The 17,546-nt window shown below is 42.4% G+C and overlaps 1 protein-coding gene across 7 annotated transcripts in view; it reads right to left on the reverse strand.

Moving 5' to 3' along the window:
• Positions 1-576: 576 nt before the first annotated feature.
• The window catches only part of csgalnact2 (chondroitin sulfate N-acetylgalactosaminyltransferase 2), a 63,244-nt gene continuing 46,274 nt past the window's right edge, over positions 577-17,546 (reverse strand). For all 7 annotated transcript variants that reach the window (XM_048616221.1, XM_048616219.1, XM_048616224.1 and 4 more), the window contains 6 exons: positions 13,764-13,980; positions 13,308-13,409; positions 12,203-12,381; positions 11,315-11,409; positions 9,028-9,109; positions 577-7,585 (listed from right to left, as the gene is read on the reverse strand). In XM_048616221.1, the coding sequence (XP_048472178.1) occupies positions 7,293-7,585; positions 9,028-9,109; positions 11,315-11,409; positions 12,203-12,381; positions 13,308-13,409; positions 13,764-13,980 (968 nt within the window). In that variant the 3' untranslated portion in view covers positions 577-7,292. The remainder of the gene's footprint in view (positions 7,586-9,027; positions 9,110-11,314; positions 11,410-12,202; positions 12,382-13,307; positions 13,410-13,763; positions 13,981-17,546) is intronic.

Genomic DNA, 17,546 nt, shown 5'->3' on the forward strand with positions numbered 1-17,546 from the left:
TGAACTCCCACTGCCCCTTAAAAGACCATTGGTTCAGCCACCTTTATATTTAGCCCCAGTGGTTTCTCTTTCCATTATGGGCCCCACTCCTTACAATCCCCTTGGCCGAGAAATTTCTCACTGGTAACCCGTGTACCAAAGCCCAGATCCCAAAGCACTTTACAACCAACAACTTACTTTTAGTTGGAAAGTCAGCAGCCGGTTTGCACACAGCAAGCTCCCAAAATAGCAATGCGATGATGACCAGATCATTTTTTCAATATTCTTTAAAGGAGAAATCAAAAAGGACATCAAGTAGGACTCCTCAAACTTATTCAAAAGTGCTGCAGGATCCTAACAAGCACTGAGAGGACCAATGGAGACTCAGTTTAACATCTCATTTGGCCTATTGAGTCCACACCGACCCTCCAAAGACCATCGCATCCAGACCCACCCTCCCTACCCTATCCCTGTATCCTGCATTTCCCACAGCTTATCCATCTCGCCTGCATATCCCTGGACACTATGAGCAATTTAGCATGGCTAATCCACCTGACCTGCATTTCTTTGCACTGGGGGAGGAAACTGGAGCACCCGGAGAATGTGCAAACTCCACACAGACAATCACCTGAGGATGGAATTGAACCTGGGTCCCTGGCGCTGTGAGGCAGCAGTGCTAACCACCAAGCCACTGTGCCAAAAGAGACAGAAAGTGGGCAGAGAAAGGGGATCAACAGATGAGGAAGAAACATACACTGGAAGCTCCAATTCATTGCACTAGGTCCTAATCTGTACTAAACAAAGTTGAACGGTTAATTCTTCATGCGTGTTCAGCCGAAGTTCAGGAGGTAAATCTGGGTGCTTTGAACAGACCCTCCAGTCAGTCACATTGCTCTTTGCAGGTTGTACTACATGACCCTCAAGTAACCCCAAAACCATCTGTACTTTAGTATTTTGCAGGACCAAGTAAAAGACAACACAATGCACACAGTGCTTCAGTATTTATTGAGAAGGCAATCTCAGCCACTCTTAAACATTACTTTCCCTAGTTAATGTGGGTGAGACTGTAAGGGGCATATGAAAGAATGTAACCATACCTCAGAGCATAATTCATCTTCAGACACAGTGGGTACAAACAGGACACTGTTGTTACATAAAGCTTTGAAGGAGGCCCCAAGGCAAAAGTACCAGGGAGAAGATGTTTCCACTTGCATGATTCTCATTCTAGCAGCACAGTGAGTCTCCAGGGAATTTCATCTACCTTATAGATATCGTTCATATGAATAAACTCTCCCCACCCTTTCCCCAAGCCTTTGCATCAGCACCCTGTAACTGGAGCCTGTGAATGGTTCTAACCTCAATACATAGTGGTAAACATTAAACCAACCAGTTGGGAATGGAGGGAGATTAAATCAGGTTGCTTCTGAAAGGCAATATTGCTACCCTCCCCCTGAATCATGAGAACAATCAAGCCTTGTGCAATACTGTACTGAATGAATTCAATGATTCATTCTCCCAAAAGTCATACTTTCTTTAACTCTTCAAGAAACCATGAGATATTAATCTCAAAAGCTTGGTCCGTTAATGATTTGACCACACGAACATGATTGGCTCAAGAAATTACATACATACTTTATGACAAATCCACAAATGTAATGTTGTATTTGTACAAAAGCAACCAAGACAAACTGGACCAAAACAAGGTCATTAGTTAGGGGCTGTCTGAACATTTCCGCACCTGTGCTTTTAATACTGAACAAATATTCCATTGGAAGCAGGGCACAGAGATAATACCAACCTGAGAGACAGCAAACGAGCTCTCAGTAATTCAGGCAAACCTCCATTTAACTGAACCTACACATTTGCTTCTGTTAATGGTGCAATGAAAACACATTTGAATTATTAGATTATTTACATAAAAATGAACATGAGCAATCTGCTATAGGAAGGATGTTGTGAAACTTGAAGGCGTTCAGAAAAGATATACAAGGATGTTGCCAGGGTTGGAGGGATTGAGCTATAGGGAGAGGTTGAATAGGCTGGGCTATTTTTCCTGGAATGTCAGATGCTGAGGAGTGACCTCATAGAAATTTATAAAATCATGAGGGACATGGATAGGGCCAATAGTCAAGGTCTTTTTTCCCCCAGGGTAGGGGAGTCTAAAAGTAGAGGGCACAGGTTTAATGTGAGAAGGGAAAGATTTAAAAGGGCCTAATGGGCAACATTTTCATGCAAAGGGTAGTGCATGTATGGAATGAGCTGCCAGAGGAAGTGGTGGAGCCTGGTACGATTACAACATTTAAAAGGCATCTGGATGGGTACATGAATAGGAAACGTTTAGAGGGATATGGGCCAAATGCTGGCAAATGGAACTAGATTAATTTAGGATATCTGGTCTGCATGGACAAAATGGACCGAAGGGTCAGTTTCTGTGCTGTATATCTCATTGACTATATAACCAATTCCTGTGGAAATACCAAAATGTAATAAATGGTCATAGCCTCAGTAACTTTGGGATGGAGTTAGGAAGGAGTATGATTGGGCTATCCCAATGCTTGTCAGCTCACATTGAAAGGATAATTGTTATTTATACTCACGTGTAAGACTTGAAATGTAGCCCTCTGTTGGAGGATACAGTTGGGTGGCACCCGAGATCTGTGTTTCATTTCACCACTTGCCTCCCAATCAAACAAAAGTGACAGATTATCAGGATCGAACCAGCCTGTCTCTACCAGCCACATCTCTGCCTGATCCCTGCAGCCGTTATTATTAAATGGTGTTGGGAAAGTGAACTACTTTCCTAAAGTGAAGTTCAGTAAAAATGGACAGCCCATCGCGTCAGTAGTTAAAAAGATACTAGGAAATGGAATCTAATTAAAACCACGTGACAATGAAACACATTTTCTGGTCAATGTTAAAGGAAGATTGGAAACTTAGGGAAGTAAAAAGTAGTTTGATGCCAAGGCATCTGTACCTCATTAACACTGATATCTTTCAGAAACTTTTCCTGTTCAAAATTATGGGCTATATGTGATGCAACCTGTTGCTACATGCATCACCTAGATCTTTCAGGTGAATGGAAAGGGAATTTTCTATGAATTTAAGATGTATAAGAGCAAACCTGACTTGGTAAAGATTACCTTTGCCTTTGATATCAGTTGCTAGTTAGAAAATTCTCCTTGTCGCTTAACTGTGGAGTGTCCTTTACCTAAAAGAGGTATCATAGAATTCCCTATAGTGTGGAAACAGGCCCTTCAGCCCAACAAGTCCACACCGACCCTTGGAGCATCCAACCCAGAACCATACCCCTATAACCCACCTAAGCTGAACATCCCCGGGCACTATGGGCAATTTAGCAAGGCCAATCCACCCAACCTGCACATCTTTGGAGTGTGGGAGGAAACTGGAGCACCCGGAGGAAACCCACGCAGACACGGGGAGAATGTGCAAACTCCACACAGACAGTCGCCCGAGGCTGGAATCAAACCTGGGTCCCTGGCGCTGTGAGGCAGCAGTGCTAACCACTGAGCCACTGTGCCGCCCTAGGTAGGCAGGTGCTTTTACAAGCACAGCGTATTATATCTGCAGGGCGTAAAAAATTAGAACAGTCAGATTGTACGGTCAAATTACTTAGGTACAGGCAGTAATCAGTGCGTCACATAACGGTCCAAACTGTCAGGTATTGCAGAGGTTGAGAGTTGAACCAGCCAGCTCAGATGTCATTGTTTGTGCGCAAAGCAGACACTGACACAGAGATCAGAGTGCAGCCAACACCTCTGTCCAGCAGAGGCTCATCAACCTGATGTTACAGAACCTAACACTTCCAGCACAAGGGAAGGTGGTGGTTGTAAGGTATTCAACTCAACTGTGTTGCTCAGACGGATGAAGTGGTATGATTCCTGGAACCGTACACAGATAAGACTCTGATCTGTTTGACAGTCTGGTTGCCTCATGCTATTAATTTGTTAACTCAAAAGGTTTACTCCTAAAATACTTTCATAATTCTGGCAAAGTCTCAGGCAGTGCTCTTAATGATAATTTAATTGTCAATGATCCAACTAATTCAACTTTTTCTACAACTTCGATCAATTCAATTCAATTCATGACTGCTAGTTAACTCTGTTCGTAGCTATAATTTATCCAGTTTTGGCTATACACTCAACAGAGTGAATCACATAATGGCATCTCAATTATTTAGTATTCAGCTATGTTGAAGTTCATCGATAAAGTCAACTCCCGTTACAACTTCTGAGATTAATCTTGTGAGATAACGGACAACTATTTGTTGCTCAAGTTGCTAAATAATTATCTATAAATACCACAATGTTTGCCCATTACAAAACATCATTCAAGTAATGAAAACTATGGTCTTATAGTCAATAAATCATTGCCAGTCTTGACCCTGACATTCAGTCAAGAAAGGGTTTGTTCATTTATCGATAGCTAGTGGCTTTCCAAATGGAAAATTGGTAAAGGGACCTCAAATTCAATTTAAATTGGAGAAAGTTAAGATGATTTAATGATCTAACCATCAGCATCATTCATTTCTGCACCTAGGCTGTCTGAAAAACCACTAAGTGATAAGTTATGGATGAGCGTGGCTCCGAAACAATGAAGAAGCTCAACAAAATCAAGCACAAAGTAGTTCAATAGAGGAGTACCTATCGAACGTCTTCAAATTCAGACGCCACATCACCGCAATGTACAATGGCAATGGGGCATAGCATCGACAAGGTACACTGCAATACGTCACTAATGCTCCTTTGACAGGTCTTCCCAGCCCTGCAACATCCTACCATCTAGAGGCACAAGGGCAGAAGACTCATGGGAGCACCATTACATGCAAGTTCCAATCCAAGTTGCCCCATCCTGATTTGGAATTATATCGCCGTTCCTTCACTACCACTGGTCAAAATCCTGGAACTGCCTTTTTAACTGCGGGTACTTACACCTGAAGGATGGTGGAGGCCCGAGGCAGCAGCTCACAAACATCATCTTCAAGGCAGTGACGGTGATAAATGCTGGCCTAACTGCAAACAAATACATCCCATCTCCACAGCCTGAGTAAAGTTGCGACTTTCGATAGCTAGAAGCAATACTCCCTATAATTTTTTTTCGGTGTGCAAACCTCCAAGGTCTGTGCGTAGCAGTGACTTCTGAGAGAGGAAGTCAATGTGCTGGCACACCGGGTGGCACATGTGGAACCTCAGAAGAATCCTAGAGTGGCTGCGGAGCTTAGAAGTAACATTGGTTAGAAGCTCTGCCACCTCAACCATGATTTTAGGTATGTGCCAGAAGTGTTTTTGTATTGTTTTAGGTGAGATTTCATGTTGAAGAGGAATCTTACAGGTGAGTATCTATAGTGCCATCGTGTTGGCAGTTTTCCTTACGGTTAGATATGGAAGATCAATCAAAATAAATTAGACAAAATGATTGCAGATTTGGATAGTTCTGCTGCTGGAACAATTTTCTGTTGCACAGACCATCGCCTCTCCTCCCCACTACGCTCACACACACCAAATACACATAGAGGAATTGAAAATTGAATTAAGAATCCAATACCACAAATCTCCTAAATGAAAACCGAAAGAACTGCAGATGCTGTAAATCAGGAACAAAAACAAAGTTCCTGGAAAAGCTCAGCAGAGTCGGCAGCATCTGTGAAGAAACAGTCAGTGTTAACGTTTTGGGTCTGGTGACCCTCCAGAGGAAGGATCACCGGACCGAAACATTAACTCTGACTTTTTCTTCACAGGTGCTGCCAGACCTGCTGAGCTTTTCCAGCAACTTTGTTTTTATCCCACAAATCTCCTACCTCTTGTGGTTCCATCCCACAAGTCTCTAGGTTTTGCCCATTATTGTGCCAAAATCATGTTTTTTTTTCTGCAGGATTGTAGAAATACATGCTCATCGTATGTTTGGGGGAGGGTGGGAGAAGCACATTCCCAAATCTTTAAAAGAGGACAGAAAAATGTGCAGAAGGTAAAAGACAAAATGTAAAGTTGCCATTAGTTTTACCAGACCTAAGGGCTGCTCTCTCATTAGGGAGAGACGACTGGTGATGGTTTAACCTGAGGGTCACCATGCTCAAGGCAAGGGAATAGATTGAGGAGAACCCGTTAGTGCACTCACTCTATTTGCAGTACTCTGCATTGCAAAGCAGACATCCAGCTAACTAAGCTAAACTGGGCTCCAGAGGGTAGAAGACACAGCCATTAAAACAAACAAGCAACTTATCATGTCTCAGAAACATCTCAAAGCACGTTACACACAATGAAATAGCTTAGAAGTGGTGAGACATATGACTAACTGTTTCATTCACATTTTAGTTCAATTATTGAAGTTAAAAATAATGTGGGGTCTCTTTCTCCCTTGATCTTAATAACTCCTGCTGAGACAGTAGTATTCTCTCCTTGTGGGATAAAAATGCCAATGATTCTGTGTTCGAAATACTGATATCAGTCAATCTGTTTACGAGTGTTGGTTGAGAGAGAAAAAGAGAGAGACACTTTGGGCAAGACAACGGGAGAAGACCTTTGTTCATCTTGGAAATAATAACATGGGACGGAGCACTGATTGAACATTTCATATGAAGAACAGCACCCCCAGCATTGCAGCACTCTCTTGGTATCAGTGTGCATGATGTGCTTCACTTGGGGTCAAATACAATGTCTTTTGGTCCAGAGTCGATAATAGAAGCAGATGAGCTCAGTTGGCCTCAACATACACATAGGAGATGCTCCCAGGGCTTGACTGGCCTTTCACCTGCCAGGCTTTGCATAATGGCCCCCAGGCAGCCAGAAAGAAAGTGGCAGTATGAAGAGTGAGCATAGAAATGGCGCATGTGTGGTCCTATTCACTGAAGATTAATACTGTTCCATAACTAGTCATTATTCTGTCAGTTCACACCGAAACCCTGGAAATTCCTGAACCAAGTGTATCCCATCACTCAAACAACAGTGTGAACATCACTTGAGGCGACAGACCAGGGCAAGCACAAGGGTGAACACCCTTCACATGAAGGATAGAAATACCTGAAGTGGCAAATTCTTTCCCCCCAACACTCAAGAAACTCCTAAGTATCTGGGATCTCTCATACACTTGTATTGTGAGAGCAAATGGCAACACAACGCTGAACTCCTTGGAGATGTGTAAACTCCTCAGCGCATTTTGGGCCATTAATTGAGCACTGCAACAGCACAATGTAATACAATATTTTGTCATCTGCGGTCCCGTTATTAAACACAACAGGTCCTGACCCAAAGACCGCAAATGTGAAAGTCTGAACAGGCCAAACAGCAAAGACCTCCGACTCAATCAGGAATTTCGCTGTCAGTTCTGTAGGCTTGTTTGCGGAGATGGGCCTCGATCTCATCTCGAAACACCAGCATCCCAAGGTGAGCCTGGGAGGCCTCATTCATGGCTTTTGACTGAATGCACATGCGATACTGCTCTGGGGTCAGCTCGTCTGCACAATGCTTCTCGTGCCACAGGTGGAAGAGGCTGGAGACAGGTGTCCGCACCACGATCAGGTCACTGTGGAGATACTTTCTGTACAGGTGGACATCCTCCCCTCCCCACCCTTTCACATCCAGGTCAAAGCCGCCTGTGAAGAGAAAGAATTTGTGTTCATCTAATGTCTTGTCATATTCCACCCAAAAATGCTACTTCAAAACACTGTGAAAACAAAGCTGGGAGTATTTTGAGGACAAAATCCCACAATTAGTGAATTACATTCACCAGGGGAATGGTGGGAGCGGGATGGGATTGTTGGTCAAGATATCGGAGTATTCTTTTGCGCTTATTTGACTGGTAAAGCACGATATTGGGAGGAACAGCAAATCACGTCCTTGGTTTAAACTGAAATAGTGTGGTTTTCCAATTAAGATTGCAATGGACTGTTAGACTAGGTTATGGGCTGTGCACACAAGTTCTGAAGTGAGGTTTGACTAGAGTTCTCACTTTAAGAACAGTTGAGGCAAGCTTGGAGAATAGGTGACAGTGAACACTGTGGATTTTACTGCTGATCCCTGCCTATAATCCAAGATGATGCAGTCTTAAAGGGTGGAGGAAACAAATTCAATAACGCAACAAAAGGGAAGCGAATGAACAATTATGATGCAAAGCTTGCGGGCTAATGGAGATTGAGGACGAAAGTGGGCTGAAGTACAAAGAGTCAGCATAGGCCAATGGGTCAGGTGGCCTCCTATTTAAAGATCCAGAGACCGCTGTCCAACCAGGTCTAACTGAACAGAATATCAGCAAAGCAGAGGATGGAATCTCCAGGCATAAACATGTGATCAAGTCTATGGCTCCTTGTCCCATGACATTGCACTTGAGCTTCAATATGATGGCAGCACCCTGCTATGCTTCTGTGCTCACCAATCTACATTCAGTATCTACATTCCAGCTGTGCAGTCAAGATTACAAATTCCTTGTGTATTTTGTCTTAGTGGATAGGTTTCCAATGAACTATCTTTAATTGTGAGCTGACACTTGGACTAACATCTGTGTGTCAGATGTCACGGGAAGAGTTGATTGCATGTAATTGTACTAAAAACAGTGCAAAGACACAATATCAAGCATACTGGGAGATAAAAAGAAAAGAATGACGTGCACTTATATAGTTGTAACATAGGAAATACAACTGCCAATTTCCACACAAGGTCCAACAAAACAATGATGAGATCATGACCGGATAATTTTGTTTGATTTGAGCTTTGGCCAGGACAAGGGGGAAAGTTCCGCTGCTTTCTTTTAAATACTGGTCATATGATCTTTCATGTCCTCATTAGCAGGTGGGACTTTAGTTTAACATCTCAAGTGTCCTCTGACTAGCATGGTATCGACTAGCATCGAGTTCTCAGTGAAGTTGATTCAGCTGCCGAACACCTTCTTACCTCAAACAATTCACTCCCAAGCACCAACAGTGCTGCCCATTCACTCGGAGTGAGGATCGCCCCTACCTGACAGTCACCGATATAAGTGACAGGTGAACAACTCCCACAACAAGGAATGAACCACAACACAAAAACTATGCTCACTTACCAATAGTGAGGAAATCGGAGCGATATTGACAAGTCATCCCAAATCCAAAATCTCGCCAGAACCCAGAATCTTTCTTGTGCACCTATGTCAAGGTTAGAAAGAAATTAACCAAGGTTCGCAGAGCAAAACTTATGTTATCTTCAACAGACCGTGCAGAAAATAAGCTCATTTCTTCACATCTTATGACTCATTATGATCCAAGAATTGTGAAACCATGGCATTATTTCCTGGAACAGGAGGTAGGTTCAGGCAGTCAGCCTCAAATAAACAATACATCTCTCAATCCCCTGCTTGTTGCAAAATTCATCATATCAATGCAGTGAAGGAATTGAACTGGTCAATACTTTTGTTGTAGTCTACTTGGCCTTCAGCAAGGCTTTTGATAAGGACCCATATGGGAAGTTGATAGTAAAGGGGAAGTTTGGCAAACTGGATCCACAACTGGCTGAGTGGCAGCAAGCAGACAGTGATAGTTGAGGGGGGCTTTTCCAACTCGAAGTCTGCGTCCATGGGTTCCACAGAGGTCAGAGCTGGGGCCCTTGCTGTTTGTGGTTTATATAAATGATTTAAACTTGAATGTGGGAGGGTTGATCAGTACGTTCACAGACGATACAAAAAAATTGGTGCGATGGTAAGTAAAGGGAGGATGGCCTTACAACAGGATATTGACAATATGGTCAGATGGGCTGATCAGTGGCAAATGCAATTCAATCCAGATAAATATGAGGTAATACATTTGGCCAGGACAAATAAGACAAGGAATATATGATAAACGGTAGGACCCTGGGAAGAACCAAGGATCAGAAGGACTCTGGTGTGCATGTACACTGATCTCTTAAGGTATCAGGCCAGATGGATAAAGTGGTTAAGAAGGCATATGGTATACGTGCCTTTATAGTCGAGGCATAGAGTTTAACAGCAGAGATGTTATGTTGGAACTGTATAAAAATTGAGTGAGGTCAAAGCTACAGTATTGTGCGCATTTCTGGAATTCAGATTATAGGAAAGATGTGAGAACAATGGGGAGGGTGCAGAGGAGATTTACCAGGATGTTGCCTGCGATGGAGAGCTTCAGTCATGAAGACAGAATGGATGGACTAGGATTGCTTTCCATAGAGCAGAGGAGATTGAGAGGTGTCATGATTGAGATGTATAAAATTATGAGGGGCAACAGACAGAGTAAACAGGAAGAAACTTTTCCCCTAGATAGGGGGGATTAATGATCAGGGGCACAGATTTAAAATAATGGGAAGGTTTAGAGGAGATGTGAAGAAAAACTTTTACATTCAGAAGGTGGTGGGAATCTGGAACTCACTGCCTGAAGCAGAAACCCCATAGCTTTTAAGAAGTATTTAGATATATGCCCTGGCATCGCTAGTGCACAAAGGCAACGGGCCAAGCGCTGGTAAATGGGATTAGAATACTTAGGTGGTTGTTTTTGACTGGTATGGACATCATGGACTTTTTCTGTGCAGTGGATCCCTATGACAATGACTTTATAGACAGAAAAAGACCCTGCTGTCAATCTCCCAATCAATTTCCATCTGGGTGTAATGTTAATGAGGACCAGAGACAAACTGAGACATTAAGTTCATACTGTTACAGATAAAATGTGGCTATTATTCCCCTACACATCTTAAAAATAAAAACAATCTACCGACAATAGAAAAATGTCTTCTCGGAAGTTCAAGTGTCCTTTTATATCGGAACTCTCAATGGTGTCAGAGCTGTGTTCTAGCTCTTTTTTGGAGAGCATATTGGAAAGGCAGGAGGGAGAACAGGGTAATGTACATCTCTATATTATACATTTTTCAGATCCAAGGGAAATACGACAAGGCATGTCAATATAGTAAGTTGCCTTCAAATGCAGCTACACAGGCGTTATGTGACAAATGTTTTGGTTTTTTGGTGCATGACAATACCACAAACAACAAAGGCATAAGCAAGCAGTTCATCCATTTTTTCCACAGATGTTGAGCTGAGGGAGGAATGTTGGCCAACCTCCGCCTTGTCTTCAAATGATCTTTAACATCCACCACGACTATCTGAAAAAGTTGATGTGACCACGTTTATAGCCAGTCTCACTTGAAAGTCAACACCTCCAATAGGGCAACAAGACTAGCCCCTCCCCTAGTCCACATCTGTGCCAACCTTTGAACTTCTCTAACTATGAGTTCCTTAAGTGAGATTGTGAAGATGTAAAGTGCTAATACATAATGAAACATATACACATGTGATTTAAAAGAAGATAATTAATAAGCTGTATCATCTGAAAAAAACCACTCACCAGCTGTTGCTCAATGGATGGGGTGCCATCCAGATTGGCATAGACAATAGCTGGATTGTACAAGCTGAACACAACAGGGTAGAAAACTTTCTTACCTGTGGAAAGACCACAAGTTTATTAAATGCTGCAGATAAGAGACAGGTAAAAATGAAATTATGTCAGGAGGCACTGTTTCAAACACAGTAATGCAACATAAAAAATGGCAGGTAATGATCCATGTGTGCAGCTACACATGCAACCTATCTTTTGTAAGACTGCAGTTTTCAGAGTTTCCAAAGGTGTACAACAACAGCATGGTGAGATATAAAATGAATCTGGGTTGAAACAGCACAAATCAATCCCATACAGATAGATACACAGATCTCTCGTGGTCTAACTAAGACTCTCAGACTGTAAGGGTCCAGCAGCTCAGCTTCCAAAACTGAACAGCATGCTATGTTGACAAATGGCTAGTAGAGAGATACATGATTTAATACATGATTTAAGTGACAAATTTTACATAAATGCAAATTATTGTTGCTATAAAAACAGTAGAGCACTGAATGAGCAATTCTGCCCATTGATTCCACACCAAAAACACAGAGCTTTGCGGTACACAAAAGGTACAGAAATGAGTGGTTGAAGCAGCTCAGCATTAGATGTGAAATAAAGACTTACGTTTGCATAGCACCTTTGACGTGCATAGTTTACAAGGAGATAAATTAAGGAACTATCCTGTGCTGAGCAAGATATCCCTACTGGCATACAGCCATTTAGTCTGTTCTTTTAAGGGCTTATTACGTTGAGGAGAGGCATGCAAGGAGATTCATTCAGAATACTCTCTTCAACCTCACCGTATATAATCATCACAATGATCCTTCTTAAAACTCAAAACAGTCAATAACTCACCAGGCTCTGTGTTTATCCGACAGCTGTTAAGAAACTCAGGAGATATATAAATATCCACATCACAGAAAAACATCAGCGCCTCGCCCTTCTCCCAGGCCCGGGCTCCCATATCCAGGCCACGTCCACGAGAAAATTCATCAACCAAAGGAACCAGAGTGTAGTTGTGAAAATTAGTTTCACTGCACAGAAAGAAAATCTTTTATTCCAGTGATTTAGCACTTCCAGTTTTAATGTAATGAAGGCTGTATTAACAAATCCAATTTGCATTGTGCCTTTGGTGCAGTAAAAAAAAAATCACAATGCACTTCACAGATACGTTACCAAAAACAATTTCACACCAAGCCACATAAAGAGGTATTAGGATAGATGACCAAATGCTTGGTAAAAGGGTAGCTTTAAGGGAGTGGGTTAAAGGAGGACAGAGAAGTGGAAGGGGCTAACAAAGGAATTCTAGAGGTCGGGGCTGCATAGCTGAAGGTATGGTAACTGATGATGGAAAAAATGTGGGTGGCACAGTGGTTAGCACTGTTGCTCCACAGCAGTAGGGACCTGGGTTCGATTCCACCCTCAGGCGATTGTCTGTGTGCAGTTTGCACATTCTCACTGTGTCTGTGTGGGTTTCCTCTGGGTTGTCCAGTTTCCTCCCACAGTCCAAAGATGTGCAGGTTAGGTAGATCGGCCATGCTAAATTGCCCATAGTGTAGGCTAGGTGGGATAGCCATGGGAAATGCAGGGTTACAGGGATGGGGGTGGGGGTTGGGTCTGGGTGGGATGCTCTTCGGAGAGGGTCGGTGTGGACTCGATGGGCCAAATGGTTTGCTTCCACACTTGTAGGCGTCCTATGATTCTGTGAAATAGGATCAGGGATACACATGAGGCTGGAATTGGAGAAACAGACGTGTCTTGCAAGGTTGCAGGACTGGAAGAGGTCACAGAGATAGGCAGGCCAAGGAGGAATTTGAAAACAAGGATAAGAAATGATTACAAGTAACCCAATCCAACTCAATCTGAGGGCACTGCAAATACAAACCTGTATGCGTGACTCAGTGCAGTGCTATCCCACTGTCCTGAACTGCCTAAATACTTATTCTTTTTTATGGCTCACCTGGCAGTCATTTCCAGGATCTTCTTCACTTCACCTAACCCTTCATGGCCAAAGTAGACGACCGTGAGATAAACGTGTCCATCCTGGCGAATGCACACATCTCTGTGTAAAACAACAATTGGAAACATGGGTATTTTGGTAAAAACCTGGGTGCTTAAATGTGGGTAAGCTGGACACTGGGCAGAGTGTCAGTTTTAAGAAACACAATGGCACCAAGAACACAGGCATATGCCTTTAAGGTTTTACTGCGGAAACTGATTACATGAAATTACTTTGCAATTTTAGTTGAAGATTTAACCTGTTTACAATAAAAGAGTTGATGCCTCCCTCGAATTAGCAGACAAAGCAATGTCTGCTTTTCTAATCTCCATACAGTACCCACAAACCCCAACTGAGGAGAGGGGCTAAAACGAACGTTGGTTAGATTTTGACTGCGCCCTTTCACAGCGCTTCTACCTGAAATTCTGCATGAACTGGGCAAACGCCTCAGTGCGGCCGGACAGAGGCACAATTATATTGATGATCTGGTGCGAGACATCGATTGTTTCACTTTTGACTTTCATGAGTGGCCCAAAGGGACGGAAGAGTGTGACATGTTGAAATTCATCCAGAAATTCTTTTTTGTAGAATAGTTCATACAAGGTCCCTTTGTCTCTTTCTGTACGGTAGTAGCCTGAAATAAGGGAATATATTGGTCAGTTAGAAAGTTACTTTAGAAAAAGGAACTTCCTTCAATTACTGTCTACTGAAATATTGCAGTCCAGCATCTGAGACATTCATGATATGATTTTTTTGCACCACACCGCAGAAAGTACGCTGGAATTGTGGAAAAACTGCAACAGAGATTCACAAGATATAAAAGCATAGATGACAAAGTTTAATTACTATTCGTCACTTAAAAGAAGGGAAGAGACACGTATTTCCTGAGCTTTACTCACTCAGTTATCAGTGAGAAGATCAAGGTCAGTATGTAAATGGGAACACCATTACATCCAAGATCTCCATGCAAATCACACACCATCCCAACCTGGAACTACATTGCCACTCCTGCACTGGGTCTGTGGGTCAAAATCCTGTTTTTTTTAATTAATTCATGGGATATGGGTTTCACTGGCCAGGCCAGCATTTATTACCCACCCCTAATTACATTAGGTGTCAACCACATTGCTGCAGGTTGGGAGTCACATGTAGGCCAGACCAGGCAGTAGGCAGTTTCCTTCCCTAAAGATATTAGTGAACCAGATGTGTTTTTCCTGACAATGAACAATGGTTTCATGGCCATCATTAGACTCCTAATTCCAGATATTTATTGAATTCAAATTCCACCATGTGCCTTGGCAGGATTCAAACTCAGGTCCCCAGAAAATTACCAGGGTCTCTGGATTAATAGTCTAGCAATAATACCACTTGGCCATCACCTCCCCACAATTCCATCTGTAACAGTATTGTGCCTAAATGAGGTGGACTGCAGGAATTCAAGACAACAGCTCACTATCACCCTCTCAAAGGCACTTAAGGATGAATAATAACATTCTGACCTTAACAACATTCACAGGCCATACAGTGCAGGGAATCCTGACCCATGAAAGAATTATTACTGAGAAGGAAAATCCTTTAACCTTTGGTGAGAGAGATCATTTGGCCTATTCAGACGGAACATACTGCAGCGCTTAGTTTCACCATTCCATGGTTTCTCCCCATAAGAAACCAAGAGATGTTTATCTAAGAGCAAGATTTAAGTGTAGCATTTCAGAGTAGGGTGAGAATGCAAGTAGAAATTGCTTTAGGTATTTAGGTTAAAGAGACAGAGCACTGCTCATTATCAATGCTTGGGAGGGGCCCTCAGGTGCAATTCTCTAGCTACATGGTCACCCACACTGCTGTGATATTTTTGGGAGGAGAAAGTTTACTGCATTTGGTCAAAACACCAATTCTAATCATCTCTTCATTAAAGCTTAACATGGTGCAGTGGTAGAGTACCTTCTAGGCCACAGGCCCAGGTTCAAACCTGACTTGACCTGGAGATGTGTTGGAATAGGTCAATTAAAGAATACTTTGATGGCCTCTTGTGGCACTGTGGGAGTGTGTTTACCTCTGGGACAGGAGCCCCAGGTTCAAGTCCCATTTGCCCTTTTCGTTGCAGTTAGTAAAAGATTTTTATTACAATAAGTGGAATAGTTAGGTAAGATCGTACTTAATAAACCAAAGATTTTAACTTAAGAACTGCATTGTATGCTTGATACTTTATGAAGACCACTGAGATTGCCCACAGCCATCTTTCACTTTGAGAAGTTGGATGTTTAGAAAGCTGCTTCTCAGAAGTTCCCAAATTGCTCTCCAGAGGGCAGTGTAAAGCACCAAATTAAAACCTAGAGCTCTCTGAGATAGGGGAGAATGTCCACAGGAAGCAAGGTCTGGCATGAATGATCTGAAGGTGAGGAGGCTTCAAGTGAATAATCAGCTGTACTGTGATTGCTTAGGAGATCTGAAACACAACTGAATGATTCAGCAGAAGCAACAGAATTAGGTTACCACAGAGAGAACAAAAAAGATGAAATACAATCTTAATTTTGTTTTAATTTTAACAACTTTAAGAATGAAATTGATTCTTGATAGCCCAAATGCCTTGGACAAGTGTAGAGCTAGCAGTGGTGGCTGAGGTGGTTACAGGCAATCAGTGTTGAAATATGTGGGTGAAACTATCAGTTCTGCCCTGTCACCATTCTATGATATTCTACAAAAATACTAGTTCCTGCTGCAGCTGATTCTGTTTTAAAATTTCAGTTCCTGGAATGACATGTGACCCAATGTTTAGTGTACACAACTGAGAGTGGGGCGTATCGACCTGAACTCAGCTGTTCAATACAAGGAGCATATCAACTGATCCTGTAATGTCTACAATGTTCAACTCAGATGTTTGTACAAAAGTCCAGAGTCACATTTGAGCTCCAAGAGTACACAAAGTTACAAAATGTATTGTTCAGTTCCTGGGTTTGATTTTTTTAAGTGATGTTCTTTAATAAAAGAAAAACATTATTTCTCCATGGGCTTATCGATCCAGTAGTCGACCTGGCAAAGTATGGTTGATGCACATCACCAAGGGGCAAATTAACACACAATATCTTGACCAGGATCTCCCCTACATTCCCTCCATCCTTCCCCTGGTATCCCACCACCTGTCATTTAAACATTTTCTCCATAACATCAATCCACCTCTACTAAGTTTAACTTATTTTGGCATGTACAGATTCCACAACTTTCACCCTTTTACAAACCTAATAAATTTGTCTGTGAACAGTCCCAAACGAACTCAATCACAGCCACAGAATTACAACTCAACTGTTGACAGAGATTTGTCCCCACTGTAATGCATTCTCCCTCCCAACCCAATTCCATAGAGGTTTTATTAATGATTAGTGCTGCATTCATACACTGAATCCTCAGGGTCTGAAGGTAAAGAAAGAATCTAGTGTTCAGTGTCTAGTCCTGGTGAGCTAACCTCAGTGGATTGTAACTATACTGTACTCAAATCAAACTACATGCAGAGTTTACCACAGGAAATGGTCAGCAGCCAAGTGGGCAGAAAGGACAGTGGACTCTAGACAAAATGCGATCTAAATAGAATCCAGCCTCAGGGACAGCCAAACCTGTATGCACGTTAAGTGCACACTTCATTTCAATAAAGACAATCCCTCCACAAAAAAAATGTCGTTCGAATACAAATGAAAGAAAAATTACAAACAACTGGTGCACTGTCACTGTGTAACCATCCCAACAATTGGTGCATTGTCACTGTGTAACCATCCCAACAATTGGAACACTGTCACTGTGTAACCATCCCAACAATTGGTACACTGTCACTGTGTAACCATCCCAACAATTGGTACACTGTCACTGTGTAACCATCCCAACAATTGGTACACTGTCACTGTGTAACCATCCCAACAATTGGAACACTGTCACTGTGTAACCATCCCAACAATTGGTGCACTGTCACTGTGTAACCATCCCAACAATTGGTACATTGTCACTGTGTAACCATCCCAACAATTGGTGCACTGTCACTGTGTAACCATCCCAACAATTGGAACACTGTCACTGTGTAACCATCCCAACAATTGGAACACTGTCACTGTGTAACCATCCCAACAATTGGACCACTGTCACTGTGTAACCATCCCAACAATTGGTGCACTGTCACTGTGTAACCATCCCAACAATTGGTACACTGTCACTGTG

The sequence above is a fragment of the Rhincodon typus genome, chromosome 34, assembly GCF_021869965.1.
Source record: "Rhincodon typus isolate 14 chromosome 34, sRhiTyp1.1, whole genome shotgun sequence".
Classification (NCBI taxonomy): domain Eukaryota; kingdom Metazoa; phylum Chordata; class Chondrichthyes; order Orectolobiformes; family Rhincodontidae; genus Rhincodon; species Rhincodon typus.